Below are 19,705 nucleotides of genomic sequence, written 5' to 3'. Positions count from 1 at the left end.
GCATGTATTTTCATAAGCTTAGAAGAGTGAAAACTTCCACTGAAACAATGTAATTAAAAGTTACAATGAAAAAAATGGGTTAGCATTCTTAGTGACATTTGATTAAACATGCTAGCTCACAAAAATACACAAATGAAGGTCACATTTGCAAGTATTATAAGACTGACTACATTTTAATTAAACAGTTGAGAAATGTCAATGAGTTAGTAACTGACCAAAAGTCATTTAAAGAAAAAAAAGGAATGAAGAAAACAAAACATCACCCCAAGAGTCAGAATCCTTTGCTCTCCACAGAGTTAAAGCACTACAAAGACAGCTTTCAAAGAAGTTTTGGGGGTGGATTCAGTGACTTTGTCTTGTCAGATTTCTCTGCTTAAAGAAAGAATGTATTTTTGGTCAAATTACCACGTACTATTGCTTGAGCTATGTTGATCTGTGTTGTGCCTTTTAAAACAAAACTGACTGATGAAATATAGCAAGGATACAATTTGTGGTATTTTTACCCATGGACTGTACATAAGGAACTTGTGGAAGCATTTGCTGTCCTGTGGGAACAGGTCCCCCTGCCCTCAGAGTTGGCTTTGTTCTCCCACAGCACACATGAAATGAAGTCAAGTTTAACACAGCTATTACAGATTACCGGAGTAAACTTCTTTCATATTATTTTGAAATTCACATTTTTGTTTTTCTTAAAAAAAACACAACCCTCAGTAATCAGTAGAAGACAGTTTCTCATTTACCTGTGGTACTCTTTTTCCTTATTGTCTTGAATCTGACCAATCTGGCTGAAGACCCATCTGAATCCAGTATGTGCTGGAAATAATAAAAAGTGCATGAATAATTTAATGAGGTGATTGAGATTCATTAAAAAAATTACCAAAACTATTTCATATCATAGATTGCTGTTGGAAATCCATAGAGAAAATATGCACTTGGAATAAAAAAAAATATCATCTATCTTAAAAGTGTCATACCACTGTTAAAATTACTATAAATCTGGTAGTTCTTGTTCAAAGAACTATGAAGACTAATCCAAGCCACTGATTTTATTGTGGCTGGTTTCTAGTTGCTTAATATCTTTACCATTTGGGCCTATATATTCCTTATCTGTGTCTTCTTGCAACTGAAGGAACCTTTGGATGTTTCATCCCAGATACTTAATTTATTTCTCAGAATGAGGTTAGGGAAAATATAATTTCATTGTGAAGCTCAAGTGCAGCAGCATTTTGAGAACTACTCATAGGTCTTTGATGAAATTTCTCAAGAATTTTGAGAGTAGACTGGTAAAGCTAAAAAACACATTAGAGAGTATTACCTACCCTCCAACAGTTTAGCTATGTATTTAAATAATGGAAAATATAAATTTATTCTCCCAAATCTCAGAAGTCTAATCCAAACCAAATTAAAGGAATAATTTTACTGTAAATAGTACTCCAATAAAAATATATTTTAATTAAGCCACTGTAACTAGGCAGTTCAGAAGTCTAAATCTCTGAAGGCAATTGCTTGGATTAGGATGTAGGTTTTGTTTTCAGGTAAGTGTGACTTCTGTTGTAGTTATCAGTAATGATCATAGGCTACAGACTTTCAGTAAACAAAATAAAAAGTATTTGCTTATGTATAATTTATTAACCATTTCCAGTTATGTTTTACAAGAGAAACTTTACTCAGACACAGCATCCCCACAAGCATGACAGAGCAACTGTAGTCAGAGTGAAATTTCAGTTGGTCACTAATCCCAGTCAAACAAAGCAATTATACCATGAAAGGTCAGAAACCAGAATATATAATACTATCATTACTGCAGGACCTTTTCACCACATAGAGTGACTTTGTATCTTTTCCTTCTCTTTCTTCCCATGGCACTTTGCATTCATGCTATGTAAGATCTTGTTGATTCCTTTGTTCTTTCAAACCCTGGAATTACCACTGCAGAAGTAGTGTTCCCCATTCAGCTAGAAAACAAAGAATTTAAAAATTTTTTTTCTTTTTAGGTGGGAGAAGAATCACAGTTTTTGTAACTTGATGAGGCAGCACACAACAAGTTCATTTCACCAAGCTGCCTACACAAACTATTTCATCGAAAAAGAAGTTGTCAAAACTATTTCAGGGTTGTTGAATGCTATTTACTGGAGTAGCTCATTGTGTTACATATACAAAAAACCAGGAGAATCATAGCCTAAAAATGAAAAATGCTACTTTAACAAAAACTGCACTTTGATTCAAACTTCTGCAGAAAGGGAGGCTACATGCCACTGGAGGTTTTTTAATATGGTTTCTATTTACTTTTGAGAGACCCCTGGTGGCCTAGTGGTTAGGATGCGGCACTCTCACCGCTGCGACCCAGGTTCGATTCCCGGTCCCCCAGGCAGATGGAGCTTGTTAGCCCTGTAAGGCCATCCATCTATGAGAAGGTCACTCTAAACAAACCTACGTCCTGAGGACCTCACTGCCATTGTCCAAGCTCGCTTGGCCCCGGCAGATGAACCTTAGGATTAAAGGGTGGGCTCAGTTCTGCGCAGGCTGTGTCTCACCTAAAAAATCCATTACGCAGGCTGGAAAGGTAAAAGACCTTTCCCCAAATCTTCGTTCGCGAAGACTGGCCATTATTATTATTGTTATACTATTTACTTTTGTCTAGCAAACATTGGCAAAACAGATAGTCTGGAGCGAGTCTATTGTATTTTCTGTTTCTTTCGAGTCACATTTCCTGCTTATCCCTTCATGTTTGTCCTTCACCTCATATTTATGTTCCTAGAATGTGTTCCAGGCACTCACCCTAATGACATAAAGTCAGATCCCAGACTAACTAGGACAGGAGTACTTGTTAGCTCAGAAATTAATAGGAGTTGTTATATGCCTCATCTTGCAAGTTGGCATGCCCTTCCAATTAAAAAGAGTAAAATGATAAAGTATTGCATAGCAGAATTTTGAAGGGATTAAAGGTTATTTTGCTCTCCCACATATGTATAGTGTGCAATTTGTCCTGGTGGTAAATTAATTAAGTGTAATGGAGGATACAATTTTTGATGTGTTTGTTTATAACTTCATATATGTGTACTACTTTTTGTGTTTCTTGCATGCCTGGACAGCAGGGAGGAAGGTTCTTTATATGTTTAATTGTCTCAATTTTTTGCTTGGTGATACATCTGGCAGAACCTGGTAGAAGGATGCAAGGTCATCTGAGGAACTTTTATGGAAGCAGGTGGAGATGGCAGAGAATAAGAGAGACAGCAAGGAGGAGAGCTAAGTGTCAGGCTCACTAGAGGAGCAAGGACCTGTCTGGAATTTATTCCCAGCATGTCATTGTGCTGAAAAAAAAAATAATGAAAACAAAAGGAAAAATTACAATATAGTATGTTTATGTAGAAATAGGCAGAGTTCTGCGCTTGTTCCACCCTCTTTCCAACCTGACAGTGTGGGGCAATAGGAAAACAGAAGCTATATTAAATGGTCTAAGAATCAGGGTTATTAGTATTCAATTTCTTATGGCTAATCTCCATTTATTTGTGAAAGAAACAGTATACTACTCAGACTAACATGAACAGGGATCTTTTTTATCTACTCAATCAAGGAAGACTGTTTCATAACTTTTCCAATGAAATTACACAGGAATAACTATTTGAATCTTCTCAAGGTAGAATAGCTGATATACTCAGAAACATTATCTGAGAAACTATCTTCTACTATCAACAAATGGACTATATAGTTTAAAAGGTCTTCAGACATTAGAGTTTTACTACTAATATACATAGAACATATAATGCATTTAACAGCCTAATAATACCTTATTTCAGTATTTATCATTTGCTGAAAAAGTACTGATGTAAAGTTTTCCAAATCCGTGTTCTTTGCCATAGGGTAAATAAAATAGTGCTATAATACCATACTGAAAAAAGTGTCTCTATCTGCAGAAAGTTCCCAAGAAAAAGTACATTCATTATATATGTTATTGCAATCATGCTTACATTTAAAATCTCATTCACATTTGTTATACTGTATTGTAAAGTATGCACCAAAGGTAGGTCTGCATTTTTTTTAATTATAAATTAAAATTCTACCCAGTGTGTATTTCTTCTATGGTTTTGTGCACTCTGAAGGAATGTCTTTCTAATAGTGAACACTAGTGTTCTCTTTTTTTTTTCCCCATCTGTAGAAATGGATCCTGTAAAACACAATATGTATCACTGTTAGAAGCAATTTACTTCTCTGTTAAAATATACCCAGGGATAGTTCCGTGACACCACACTTTTTAGTTTAACATTTTTGTTTTGTTTCCTTGTCCACCTCATGTAAATTAGAGATCATTTGCTCACTGTGAGTTACAGGCAGAAAGTGTATTAAAAAGACAGACGTGTGGTATCTTTTCAAAACAAGAGTCCTTTGCATTATACCTTGCGTTCTTGTTACCAGCTACAACCTGGCCACATCCCAGCTTCATGTGAGCAAAACGGGACCGAGTGCCAGTCTGTCTGTTTCCAGATTTCCTGCAGCATTTCCATAGGGTGTATCAAAGGATCTGAGCTGTGAGGATCTGAGAAGCTCCACAGTGCCCAACTAATTATCTCACCTGCCACTAGGACCGCTATGCTCACCACCAAGTATTGCCATCCTCTTATGTAGGCCATGTTAGAAAGACCATATCCCTTTCCTGTATCCATATTCCCCAGGGAATGTCTTCCTTCTCTGTTCACAAGGAAAATGTCTATTTTGCATTAAGCATTTAATCTGATAAGTTTAACCAAGAACATTTCTATTGCAGCTCATTTTTCTGAAATTCTATTTGGAAGGATCAAAAATATTTTTGTTCATAAAGTAAATTAGCATTTGTTGAGAACAAAATAAGTAAAAAATATAAAAATTGCTTCAAGTAACCTCAATGACCATGAGAGATTGATGTCAAGGAAATCAGAATTTAAAAAAAAAAATGGGGATAGATTTTTATATATTTTTTTAAAGTTTTTTCAATATTCTCCTGGAATTCAAAAGATTTTACTTTTCCCTATGGAAAAATTGTATTTACTGAGAACTAAAATACATTGATATTACAAAATGTTGAAGAGATGTCTTAAAAGACAATCAAAGGTACTGTTTGTGAAATCATATTTATATTCCAATTATACTTTTTCAAGAGGACCATACTACGTTTTAATTTATCAGGGTGGTATTCTATTTTCCTTCTCTTTGTGGGCCAAGAAAGTTGATATTATACAAAACAGCATGATGCATATTATAAAGAAGATTATTTTTGAGACCAGGATGAAAAACAAATTTGAGAAGAGTTCTCCTTATTTGTGTCTTTCCTATTTGATTGTCATAACTTAAATTCAAAATTTGAATGTGATATAGCTTTATCAATTATTATGTATATTTAGAGCTTGCTTAGACGAAAATGGTAATTTTAAAATACAGGTCATCATTTGCCAAATTTCAGCTTCTTCTGAGAGGTAAAAGAGGTAAACTTTTAACATCTGATCAGAGACAACAAATAATGTGCTGAGATGAGCTTTTCCAAAACCTTAAAGACTCTAAGCATGCTCTGTCACTATCTTCTTAGAGTAAAATGCATATTTCTCTAATTTTAAACCATTTGAAATATAAAATAGTCCGAAATATGCTTAGTATAGTTTTGCAAAAGCTCTCCATCAAGGCCATGATCTAGTATTTTAGAGATTTTATATCAATTGAATGTGATGCTATTTTTGAACACTCATACTTTTTCATTTTTCATGTTATACCAGTGTGAAGGATGTCCAATTTTTAAATATTTATCACCAAATAGATAATTGACAGAACAATGATCTTTTTTATTCCAGCCAGTTCTGCTCATCCTCCAAAAGATCAGTTCCCTCATTGGCACTTTATATGCAGTCTCAATGCCTTTGTTCATCTATATGAATGTGTTTTTAAATGTTTTTTTTAACCTCCTTAAGACTGCTGTATTTTCAGGACAACCGATTTCAGTAGTCTGTAATACTTGGCATTACACAGGGACCAAAATCTTGGGCACTATTCTTTATTTGTAAACACTGAAATTTTAAATATAGGCTGAAAAGGTAAAAAGGGGGAGTTACAGAGACAGAAGAGGAGGTTAGTTTAGCATTTGTATGTTTTTGGGAGGGATATTTGTGCATATATGGACTTGTAGTCTGCTTTGCTAACCCACTTGATTTGCAGAGTAGTGTTGAATTGAGGAGCATATTTGGCTTCAGTTAGTGTTTTTGCATTGCACATAAAAAGTAATGAAAGGCTGTGAAGGAAAGATAGTGGCTTGGAATACATTTTTCTACTATGTAATAGAAATATAAGATCATAGAAATAGAACTAAAATCATCGAAAATTTGAGTTTCTGTAAGTAAGAAATTTAATAACCACCTGCTTTTAATATTGTGATGAAACTGCAGGGAAATTTTCTGATTTAGAACTCTATGCTGCTAACCAGTAGAAGCTGAGTCCCTCATCAAGTCTGGGATGTTTCTGTCACTCCTAGTACAGACAAAATTTTTTTATTTTTCTACTGAGTAACTAAATATTATTTTGAAAAGTGATGGATTTTGTCTTATTTCAGTGTTCACTTCTTGTTTTTTTTGGTTTTGGTTCTTTTTTTTTAGAATATTCAGAAGCTGTTCCTGGTCTCCCCACTTCATATGCTGCTATCCTAAGAATCAAATCTGGTAGTTCATCTTTAACCTCATTTAATTCAAAGAATAGACCACGATTAAGCAGTCCTTCATTAGGAAGTGTATCTTCACCAGGCTGGAGAGGAGCCGCACAACATTATCATTCCCCAACAAACCTCTATCACTTTTCAGACACCTTCAAACATGATGGTAAGTCTTATTTACCACTATGAAACTTCAAAACATTTTTCAAAAGCAACACATTTTTATCAGCTTAATTCAGTATTTCTCAGATACGATTTTGAATTTTATTAAATATGACAAAATGGAAATGAGCTTCCTTCCTTTACATTCTTCAGATTAGCCTTAGTCACCGGTTAAAACATTCTTTTTTAAAAGTTTCTGTGCAGAAGAGTTTTTTACAAGTGTTGCTAACTGAAAATAGCAAACTAATGTTTTGAAATTCCATTATAGCAAAATTTCTTCTAGTAATAAAATCTCAATCACTTTATATGTACTTATATATATATGTATCTTTTCTCTTTGGAATTTTTCTAATTTAATCATGAATGGTAGTAATGTAAATTAAACATGAAGAATAAATCGTATAAAACTACTTTTTCTCTAAATTATCTACTCTGTGTAGTCAACTCTATCATGCATGCACATGTGCATGCATGTATAGAGAGATATACTGGTGTGATATGGTGTCATTTATCTTTACATGAAATAATTCATTGTAACAATTTTCTCATGTCTGGTTACATTTTAAAAAGCCACATTTCTGATATAATTTCTTTAGTGATAATATTTATCTGAGTTACAGTCAAAAGAAGGCAGAAAAACAGAAAGAAACAGAGGGAAGGAGAGGATGGGAGGGAGGAAGGAAGAGGTTAGAGGGTGTATAAACATATTAATCTAAGGAGGTAACAGAGAAAAGAATTGTGATTAATAACTGGCAGTTCAACGACATTCACACAATACCATGAGTGTGATAACAGGTTACTGCTCCTCTCGTAAAATCTTATATTTCTCATTGGAAAGTACCTTGCATGAATTGAAAGTTAATAGTGTGTGCATGTGGTTTGGCGTAGAAAAATGGCTTATATACAAGCATAAATATGTTTCCTAAATTAAGGTTGACCTAGAAAAGAAACAATTTGAATCATGTAAGCAGATAAATTGTGTTTGATAACATTTCTAGAATTGAGGCATGTTTCTACATTTTTCCTTTCTCTGCGATATTCTTTTAAGCAGTGACAAGACTGACCATTCACCAGACACTAGTAACTTCTCACAGAAAACACAATATGGGCAGGTTAAAATCGAAGTCCAGTATTAGAACAAGAGTATATTATCCTGATCTTCTACAGCATGAATGTCTAGAGAGTGAAGGAGAAAGCAAAAAATACAGACTATATGAATAATATAGTACAAGCTAGAACCAGAAATCCTTGGCACCTCCAGTAAGCATGTTGAAATCATACCTCAGGTATGATCATCCTACCACAGGTGTGACCTATGATATAGGTCAGCAATCATGACTCTTCTCACAACATAGAGGCCACATTCCAACTCTGCAGTTGAGCCTCTTCAATTTTTCAGAAGGAAATGAAAAACTACTGGCTGGAGACAAAATTATAAAAAAGCCATGCCTCATAAGCTCCAATGAATAGAGCACTTGACTCAGAAGAGAGGAACCTATTTCTGCTGAAGGCTGCATAAAATAGTCCTAGAAGACTTATTCCACCACTTACAGGTCTTGGTATATCTATCTGTGTAGACAGTTGTAAAAATAGGTAAATCTGAGTCCCCTGAGTAATGTTTTAAAAGCCCTTGATTATGTAAAGCAGCTGTGTGGCACAGGCATAGATATGAAACAGGATTTAGGAAAGACCAGCATACTTCAGATGTGGCAGAAGACCAGGTAGGATAATTTGCATCATCTAAGAGGACAAGAACACATCTGCTATGGCAGCTGAATGCAACTTATTTTCTAAACCTCTTTCAGCTCTGTTCATACCTTCATGTCTGAATTAATATCCTTGATATTTAAAGACCAGAAATAAATCACTACCTCAATCATCTGGCATTACACTTATCTATACTACTAAGTTTCTTGATTTTGATTTGGTCTCAAGGTGTGTTTGTTTTTTTTTCTTTTAAGTTTTTAGAACTCTTGAAGGAAAGATATTCTAGTTATTGTCCTACAACTGCTATGTGATGATAAAGTTAAGTGGTCATGTTTATTAGCCAGGGCTTCCTAAATGAGGAAATGCTACAGTATCCTGTTCTAATGTATGACAATGAAAGACCACTGCTTCAAGTGAGAGGACATTTTTAGGAGGGGAGGAAACATTTGTTATTACAATAGAGAATTTGCATTATTGAAACATCTAATATATGGCATAAATTCAGAAGTCAAGTTTGCCATAGAACCCCCCAAAAATACTTTTATTAGCTGCTTAATTATACAGGTTCTCAACTGACTTCTCAATTGATTTCCCAGCAGACATACTCAGACACCTGTCATGGCTTCTAATAAAGGTTCTTTTATAATGACTTTATGCTATTTTGTTTGCACTCTCGATTCAACATGTGTTTCCTGGTATCTTAAATTAAAAGACCTATGCTTTGGCTCACTGCTGAATTTAAACTATCTGGGATTATTTGGTGTAAACATGCTATTAAGGTAATGCAGTCCTTCTCTTTAAACTATGAATCAATGTGTAAAGTCATGACTAAAAAGTGTGAATAGAAAGTATGAATTATTCATTAAATAGTCTTGAAGAATCATAAAACTGCCAACTCTTACATTTTCTTGCTGTTCCAAAAACTTTTGGAACTGATGGAATTGAACTTAACCTTGAAGAAGGACTCTTTTTTTCCTTTCATCTCTGGTTTGATATATTTTAGAAGAAAATAAAAAACAAGGTTTGTGTCACAACTGTGTTTGAATCAATGTACCCCAAATATGTAAGATCCGAATCTAATTTTTGTTGAATGAAAATTCCTAATTCCCTACTATCTGCCAGATTCAACATTTACCAGTCTGAATAAAAGACACAAACTACAAATTTTTTTTCCATTGCTAAAAATATTTGGCAACATTGATTCATATGGCATGAAGTTCAAATATTGTAAACTAAGTTTAGAAGAGATTTACTTGTTTCAGACCACAGAACAGAGAAAGCATTTTAAGCAACAGGAAAAACATGTATTTTCTTGCTTAATACACCAATAAAAATGTTTCAGAAAAGATAAATCTGAAAATACGAGCAAATAATTCAATCTCCTTTGCAGTGTAAACTTAATTATTCATGCAGCATACTGGAATCAATGTACATACCTTGAGGCATGTATATCTTCCTGAACTTACTTCAAAAGGAGTCTCTTCAAAGTTTCTTGACTTTTAACTTAACTGAAACATAGTTTAGAGATTAATATGTATTTTTGAAATGCATACGTTACAAATATATATGTCTGCTTCTATAGATGCAAAATAATTATTGTACATTTCAGCCACCTTTATTAATGTTAAAATCCATTACACACAGATTTGATCATTGTAATGTATTTTGTCATGATGTATTGATGGGCTTCTTTTTCATTATATTAAAGGAAACTTTATATTTTGACGTGTGATATTAAATCATATAGTAATTATTTTTTAGGTGTCGAGTAAAAGATTATATTGTAGAACCTACTTGTAAAATAAATATTGGCACTGAAGTTAATACATTTTTTCAGTGTTTAAACTGAAAAAAGACAGTTTCTAGCCTCAAGTTGAAGAAAGCAATAAATTTTCTTTGAAATCAGGGTGACTATACATCTAAAATATTTTCTGAATATACTGAACAGGTTAAACTGTCTGTTTCAGTGATAACAAAGGCTAATCAGAAGATCCGTTAGAGTCATCATGTGAAGTGCATACAACAGGCATAAATTGAAAACAAAGGAAAAAAAGGAAATTCAAAAGCAAGGTTGATAGTGAGTAGCACTAAAATGTGATGAACCTTTACCAAAAAGTTTCTTTCACTTTGTAGAACAAATTTGAGATAAAACAGCACTGGTTTACTTCAATTAATTCTTATTATATGCATATTTCAGCAACATATGTAGCCTTATCAGCAACTCCTTCAACTTTCCTAATGTATTCTGGACACATTAATACCTAGGAGTGACAGATCATTGGATTTGTTCTATGATTTGTCAAGCAGGTACTTTTCTGGGTAGGGCCTGTATGCAGAATCCATTGTGTATTTTAGGATAGAAGATCTGTTAATGATCTCTCATTTTAGGCCTTTTTAGAAGTTCTATCATTTTACATCATCTTCTGTAGCTTCTCTTTAGAAAATCCTTCCATCTCCACAAAATTCTCCCATCTACAGTAAACCTTTGAAACATAGGGGAAAAAAATAGAGCAATAAGAAAATATTGTTTTCCTGGTCCTGTAAAATCTTGTGGTTTTTAAAATTTTTCAGAGTTACTCTACTTTCAAAGAAGAATTGCCATCACCCTTGTTCCAACTGCCGTTTGGACAAATTTTGTCAGTGTGTCAGAATAAGAGCTGAAAATAAGTGATTGGTCTGAAGATATCTCTAGTCCACCTTCAGAGGGATTAGCAAAGCCACCCACCAGTACTATCACCAGCAGTAAAAAAGTGCTTCTAAAGCAACATGAGCAGAGGAAGGGGAGACGACTTGAAGGAATACTTCCTTTGCCCATATTCAGAGGCTGCCTGAGCATATCTCCTCATATAATTTGTCCACTGTTTCTTCCCATCAGTAGCTCAGACTGAGAAGATGGCACAAAGAAGACTATTTAGGCCAATCATATAGATTTAGTGGTACTGTAGCATTGCAGACAGGGTCAGACTATATTAATGACTTTTGATGCATGTGACCAATGCAGTGTACAATTTGCTGCACCTTCTCCTTCTGCAGACTATTATATTGTAGAAATATTATTTAAGAAAACATTTACAATAACCTCATTTCTTCTGTTCTTTAGAAGTACAGCACACAGAATTATCAGACACTAAAAATAATACTTCCAATACAGCTTCAATGCAGGTGTTTGAACAGGGACATATTTCTTTCCTGCCTACCTCTGTGTTGCCAAGTTTCCAGAAATTAATTCCTTTTTCACGGTGTATTTATTGACCTGGAATAATATCAAGAATGGCAGCAAGAAAGCTGACTGTTGAGGAATGACACTATTTCAGTTGTTGTAGAATTGAAAGTATAAGAAACAATTCTTATCTGCAACTTGTTCTCGTGGTATCTGCATTGCTCAGCAAAAACTGATTTTTTTTCCATCAGTAATTGAGGATGAGAAAAAAAGTATGCCTGTAGGTAAAAGAGAGAAACCACATTTTGGTTACTGTCTAAGTTGCAAGACACACAGATTCCAGTTTCCATTCCCATGAGGATTTAAATGTTTGGTACTAAGAAGTCATATACTTCAGTACTTTTTAAGTAGAAAAGTGCTGTAAGTAGAACACTGGTACTCAAAGAATATTTGACCCTTGTTCTCAATAATATTCTAGAATTTAAAAGAGGGATTTTACTAATATTTTGAATCTTTTCCTTATCCTTGCCTTTCTGGAAAATACCAGTATAAATAGTAAATCCTAATGACATGCTTAGTGCTTTTAGTTGCCTAGATTGAAAATGGTAACTTAAAATTTGTAAGGAGACCACAAACTCGCTATTCCACTGGTTGGTTGCAATGTACACCAGTAATCCAAAGACTCACTGGTCTTAAATAAGATAGCACTTAAAGCAACTGGTCTTCTGTATCTTATTTAATAAAAGCCTGTGTCAGGAACAGAAATTAAAATAGTAAATTGAAATATAGATATGCTAACATGTATGTCAAATAGTCACATTGTTTTATGCTCTTGCTTAAGTTAGAAAGAAAAAATAAAATGTAGATCTCAAATCCTGCAATGCACACTCACACAGGACTATCTGGTTTAAGAGCATGGGCCACAGTTAACTAAAACATGGGTACAAAGAAATGTGACGCCTTTGGATCCTTGAAGGCATCAGAAAACATACATGTGTATAAAAATATGTGTATGTGTGTATGTAAATATATAGCTTATATATCGACATATGCAATGATATAAAAATTAAATGGAAGAAGAAAATAAGGGTAATAAGGAGAAGGTCTGGGATATTTCCCCCCAAAAGACCACACAAAGCAGAAGAACCAGTCAATGGTTCATGATTGAGAAAATTTTATTTCAAGGTCAGACAGAGGGCTTGGGTGACTCCACTGTCCATGGTTTGAGGAAAGCGTCCAGCTGTCTGTGGGACAATGGTGTGTTGTAGACTGGGACTGGATGTCCTTCCAGGTCATTAGGTCAATGGCTTTGTCAAAAGCTGCAAAAATCTCTGTCTGAGTGGCTGAGAGAGGGGACAAGAGTGCGCCATGGTCAGCTCCTGTCTTTGTGTGAACTGTCTAACAGTACAACATCTTATGGGTATTTGTGAAACTGGCAGACAGGACTCATTCATTATTATGTTGCTTCTGCCTCTCCAAATAATCTCTGCCAGTATTCCACACTTCATTTGAAACTCAGATAAGCAGCTAACTACATCTTTTAGAAACATGACTTGCATGCACTGAACTTTCTCTGTTACCTTTGCCTTCACTACAGGCAGAAGTAAAATCTGATCTTCTCAGTTCACACAGCACAAGTGTCCATTTGGCCACCACTGTTAAGAACACAAGCTTCCATCTAAGGAGTTTAGAGTTTATTTTTCTAAAAGGAAAGTTGAATGCAGTATTTCAGTACCACTGTTGCAAAACATACCTGTAGAAATAACACCTGTACCGCTAGTAACACCAGCATCTTTTTCTTTTCTTTTCAGCAGTCCTAGACCATGACATTATATTTTATCTACAGAGTTTCTCCTAGGGAGAAGATAAAATCATTAATCTTCATTAATATACTCCCTGTCCATATGCCTACTAATCTGCATGAATAACAGTTAAATCTAAACCCAAGATTCAGATTTGTTGTGATTAATTAATTCTTGCTTTTGCTAAACTCTAGCCTGGTGTAAGTTCTGATTATTTACATCTACATTCATTAGTATTTTCTTTTGTGCAATGTAAGAAGCAGGTGAGCAAATTAGAAGAAACAATCCATACAATGTTTTTGTATTCACATTTTCCTGGCTTAAAATAAGTTTTGCCAGCTGAATCCATTGTCCATGTGGCATCTTCAGCTGTACTGCTCAGAATTTAATATTGGACTTATTTTAACTTCAATAATATAAGTACATATCAGAAATCTCTTGTTGTGGTTGTTTTGATTTTTTAAAATAATGTAGAAATTTTTTCCAGAAAATATATTTCTGCTAATAAACCCAAGTGAAGTAATGTACCTACACAGTAATGTACATATGCAGAACAGCAATCCACACTTCTTTACACAGTCCTACAAACAGGGTTAATAAACTGGAAAATTATGGAAAACCCAAACTACTAATTGCTGCTGCTTTTCTTTGCTGACTTTATAGATTGACAGAGTAATTATTTGAATCTATTTCAGTAGAAGCATGCACACATGAAAATAAAGGTGTTTTCAAAATCTACATTCGAATAGTAGTGTAAAAAGACAACTAAGTGTGTAATGTGTGTCATCACTAAAAAGAAAGGTTGAATAGCATAATGGGGTTTCATGTGGTCTTTTCTGTATGATAAGACAATTGAGAAACCCCAAATGTAAGAATTTAAAGATGGAAATTTGCATCTCAAAACCAGCATACTATGACCAATGTCTCCCGTGTTTCTCATCCTTTTTTCAGACCCCAGGAGTTTCTTCTCTGTAGCAAGATTCATATCCCCTTTTCTTGTCTACCCAGTGTTTCTGAAACTGTTAGCTGAATGCAAAAAGTTGCAGTTCCCAAAACTGTGAAACCATAACATGTGGTTGAAGTTGTGTGGAGTTGGTATAACATTGCAGCAAATAATTTTTGTAAGTCAATTACTAAAACCCCAAGCGTTCAGGTGTACCTTTTTTACTTGAGGCTGGTTGGAAAAATATAGCAGGATGTTATAAATTGTTTGATGTGTCATCCTATCCTCAGTATGAACTGGAGGACATCTATGACACGAACATATGAAACGATAAAAATGACACAGAAAACCCTGTTCCTTTACGTTTCATTGCAAGTAGTAAGAAAATGTAACTTTCTCTCTACACTCAAATCATTAGGATAGTACTCTAAATATGAAGAGGACTGTGGGATTAAATCCAAGAGTCTGGAGTAAGTCTAAAATTATTAAAATTCCACAGACTTCTCGTGCACCGTGAGAATTTTAGTTATTCAGAACTATGTGATCAGGAATGCTCTGCTTGCGACCTTTTACTTTTCTGAAGGTTTATACTTCTCACTTCACAAACAGAATTAATTGGAATCATAAACGTATTCTATGGGTCTATCCAGCTTTTCTAGTTCAGAAATGTAAATTCTTATCAGGATATAAGTACATGACAAAATTAGGGAAGACAGTGGAGGAAAATGAAATGTCAGATTTAGCTATATATTATTTAATAATAGCCACCAGTTGCTGACATTAATTTTCCAACTGATTTTTCTTAGCACCTCCTTGACATAAAGGGGAAAAGTGTGTATTACTTTTCTTTGAGACAAGCTGCTGCAAGCAGCAGGAAAATTTTTGTTTACCTTGCTCTCTATAAGCAGAGTTAACTCCTTAATTCTCTTGAGCTTCTCACAAGACTGCAGGCCTGATGAGAAAGCCATTCTAAGGTGTAATAAACACTTAAACCATACTATGTGTTTTATTTTTCACTTAGTAATATTTTTTTCTTTTAAAGATTGCTTTTTAATACAGCATCTCAAGTAATGGAATATGAACCTCTTGAAAGCAAACATAATTTTAAATACTTTAATCTCACATTATAAAACCTATAATACATTTATATTTTTTCAGATTTCCTAAACTGTAGTATTTCTTTTTTTTCACAGAAAGTGTTGATTATGGGCCAATGTTTGTACAAGAGCCGGACGATATGATTTTTCCAACTGATTCTGAGGAAAAGAAAGTGTCTCTCAATTGTCAAGCTCGTGGAAACCCTACTCCCACATACAGGTATCTGGTTTAGAAATTTTTTTTTTTTTAGTTTTTAGAATATTAGCCATTGCAATCCTGCTGTGAGAATCAGTGTTCTTTGGAGAGCAATGGAACAGAAACAGCTCCCTGATCGTGGTTTTCCTGATTGAATGTTTTTTTTCTGATCCTGAATAAGCAAGAAGCCCAACTGGTAGTGATTAAAAACAAAGCAATACACAAAGTTTCAAATTATGTGCTCTCTGCATTATATCTATCCACGTGGAGGGACTCCGCTTTATTGACTTGTGTCTGTAACAACTGACAAGATCAAAATCTTTAATTGTTTAGGTGTTTTTTTTTTTCTAAACATCTATAAAGCTACAAAATACTATCCTATTTTAAAGAGAAAGCAGCAAAGAACAGGTAGATTAAATGACATGATTATGCATGCAAGATACTAAGACTGAGACAAATCTCGTGTCTTTTCACTCACAAGTCCGCAATTTTATTCCTTTGCAACCACTGTCTGTTGCTTATTTTTCCTTACAGACCTCTATCCCACACTTATCTACTAGAAAGACCTGTTATGATATGCCTGTGAGCCTAGGAGTTCAGTTTACTAATGGTGCCCCACTTACAGGTGGGAACAGTATGTTGCAAATCACCTTATCCATTTGCTATATCTGATTCTGTTCATATTTTATGCAAATTACAAGTGATGTGAGAGAGCTGGGGGAACATATAGTTGGTTATTTTTTTCTGTATACCCTTTATCTTTTCTCATAGATTCATTCTTCAATTACAAAGAGAATAAAGTTACTCTTATTGTTATGTTTTATCATAGGTGACAACCATCAATTCTGCATTTTATCTTTTACCTTTTATATTTATTTGACTTGTGGATTCTTCAGAATTCTGGATGAATTCTCCTTAGAGTTATTCAAATCACAACACTTGTATTTCTATAACTGGAAGAGATTCAAAAGCAGTACCATCCTTAAATATCCCCACCAAAACAGCACTCAGTCTGCCTCTTTGTAACAGATGCGACTCATTAAATGGATCTGATGCATGACACAATCTCCCCAAACAGCACAGTCATGACTAAAACACGTAACATGGGATTGGGAATGAGTGGCCAGAAATTCTTCAAATCAGAATAGCATGAACTTCTTACTATGTGGTATAAAAGCTTTGTCACACTGTTCTTTGTTGACATTCCTTGTGTACTTTTTATTACATACTGGTGATTTGCGGATTAAAAAAAAAAAGGATATTAGTTCTGCACACTGTAAAACAGTATCACTCCATTAACATATGACTCCATTAACACAGCATGTGACCATATGGAAAAGGCACAAATTCCTCCCCCTCCCCCCAAGAGAGAGGAATCCTTTGTTCATGTCTCCCAGAAAACCTCATTATTCTTGTAGAAATTTTGCCTTTGGAGAACCTGTGTAATCAATATCTTTTCTTTCTTCATCCAACCTTTTTTTGCATTTTCCTAGTGGAATATAGTCAACAAATACAGAACTTTGTCATACTTTAAAGAGTGGCTACAAAGGGGGTAGAGGTTCTCTCTTCACAAAGAGACAAATGGAGAAGACAAGGGGCAACAAGGTTTCATTCAAGAGAGGTTTCATCTCAGTATAAGAAATAATTTTTTTACTGTAAGAACAGTCATTCACTGGAACATGGCAGAGTCCCAGTCACTGCAGGTTTCCAAGATGCAAATGAACAAGGTGCTTGATAATCATATCTAGGCTCCATTTTCTATGAAAGACTGGACCAAATGGTCTTTCACGGTCCCTTACAACTAGAGCTGTTTTATGATTTTGTTATATTAATTTCTCCAGTTCTTCAGAGTTTAATTGATGACAGCAGCCTCATAAACAAATTTCCCTGACTGCTGTTCCTGCAAGGAGAGCTTTGACCTGAAAGGTCTAATTCAAACAGCACAGTTTAACTTCTCCCTCTGTTGCTGCCGCTTGTCTGTACTGCATTTGCTATGTACACTACTGTTCAAGGGAAGAGAAAAGAGATATGAACTACTCTGTGGGGAATATACTATTCTCTAGGACAGATGCACAGGGAATTTAGCCTCAAAAGATCTGTAGATAGGCAAAGGTTTGTGTATGTCACTGCCCAACCTTTGGCACATGAAATAGTGAGAAGAAGGGATATCTAAGTATCACCAAAGACCCTGTTCAGCTACAGTGGACAATAGAAATCTTTATTTACATGGGCTGTGAGGCCTAAGCTGCTAAGAATTACTTTCAGCCAAAAGCAAAGCACAGTATAAATTTATTTATTTAAAGTTATATTAAAAGAACATTCAAAGCACTCATAATGTTCAATATTAAGTTATCTCTGCCTTTTTTTAATCAATTTCCTTAGTCTGTATAATTTGTGACACAGTAGTCATAGCCTATTTACAAATTTTTTATTTTTCTATGACGTTACTTCGTTTTAACAGAATGGAGAATGGTCACATCATTTCAGATGTTGTTTTTCCTTGCAAAAAGCTTTGTTTCCCCTTGTCTAAGCTCTACCCTGAAATAACCATTCTTAATTTTTTTATTTTCAGCCATTAACATATCTAGTTGCACTGGTTTAGGGAATAACTCCCTGAGAAAAACTGATTGTGTTTGCGTAGCATTTCTGCAAATCATACTTTAGCATCACAAGTCAGGACCTGTACAATGAAGAACATAACTGAGATCCCTTTGATGAGGAATACAGACATTGACAAATATCCTGTGGGATCTCACAGGTCACCAGTGTTACAGGCAAGTGTAGAATCCCTTGAGATGCCACTTCACCACAGTTTCACTGCTTGTGAAACACTATTTTGAAACTAGGACATTTGCATGTCCTATTTTACTTAGGACACATATAAGCTGGGTAGCAATTTTTTTGTCAGTATCATTTTCTGATAGTAAAGGCAGTCGAAAAAGTTTTTTTAAAAAGTTTTTATCTGCTTAAGCCAAATTAGAATATTTTGGAATGTTATCTGTCACTTTTCTACAAGGAAAAATGTAGCTGATTTTTCCTAATAATCCATGACCTTGGAAGTGTTATGTTTTGGTTTCTGTCCTCCCAGATCAGTCAGGGTAGCCAGAAGAAAATGTCACACAATTCAATGATGCTTTTCCTCTAATGTGCTTGAATTATATGAGGGGACTACAACTATTTGGAATACACCCCAAGTTAAATAGCAGACAGCAATCAAGATCCAAATTTTTGGGATAGCATTCAAAAAACATATCTTTGCATTGAATTTAACTGAAAAGGAGATTAAGTGAAGAAAGCTAACTCAAGCAAACTGAATTTTGTGGTAATTCCCATTTGTAAATGCCAAAACGTATTTTTTTTTCTCTATCTAAATTTCCCATCATTTCAAGTTCAATTATATTTTTATTTTTATTTCACACATACATACAGGGATATATGTATAAAAAGTTAGCTTTCATTATGATTTCATTCAAAATATTAAATAATTAATAAATTGTTGAAGATTTGAAATTCCTTTTCTTTTTAGCTCTTCATCGTATGAATTTGTGTAAAAATTTAGTGAATCCTACCAATGTTTCCCTAATATCCTTTAAAACATAAAGAAATTGTCAATAGTTTTTGATTTCTTACGATAAATGAAGCAGAGGTCCTCTGCAATCAAAAGTCCAATCATGAAAAGACAGTACAAATAGCAGTTTCACAGTTCATCTTAATTCTGACAATTCCGACCTTTGGATTAAGCAATATTCAGAGCTACTTCAGCTGAATTCTGCTGTCTGTACCTCATTCACCATGAACGTTAACAAAATAGGGTGAATTGATAATCATTTTGCTTCATTAAAGTTACCTCTGGAGTCTAAATGTTGCCAAATTCTTCCAGTCTTCAGAAGTTCCCGGAAATTTCCTGAGGTAACTTTGAAGTTGCAGAATCACTGCGAACTAGTAATGAAGGAAATATCTGTGCATTATAATAA

General features: G+C 34.5%; 1 protein-coding gene across 5 annotated transcripts in view; it reads left to right on the top strand.

Annotated features, from left to right (window-relative positions):
* The window catches only part of CNTN5 (contactin 5), a 634,097-nt gene that overhangs the window by 391,070 nt on the left and 223,322 nt on the right, over positions 1-19,705 (top strand). For 4 of the 5 annotated variants that reach the window (XM_027677364.1, XM_027677365.1, XM_027677367.1 and 1 more), the window contains 2 exons: positions 6,612-6,830; positions 15,632-15,755. In XM_027677364.1, coding sequence (XP_027533165.1) covers positions 6,612-6,830; positions 15,632-15,755 — 343 coding nt within the window. The remainder of the gene's footprint in view (positions 1-6,611; positions 6,831-15,631; positions 15,756-19,705) is intronic. The other variant, XM_027677368.1, reaches the window with a different exon arrangement.

The sequence above is a fragment of the Neopelma chrysocephalum genome, unplaced genomic scaffold, assembly GCF_003984885.1.
Source record: "Neopelma chrysocephalum unplaced genomic scaffold, ASM398488v2 Primary Assembly neopelma1_43, whole genome shotgun sequence".
NCBI lineage: Eukaryota > Metazoa > Chordata > Aves > Passeriformes > Pipridae > Neopelma > Neopelma chrysocephalum.
This window is presented reverse-complemented; position numbering and strand designations above follow the sequence as displayed.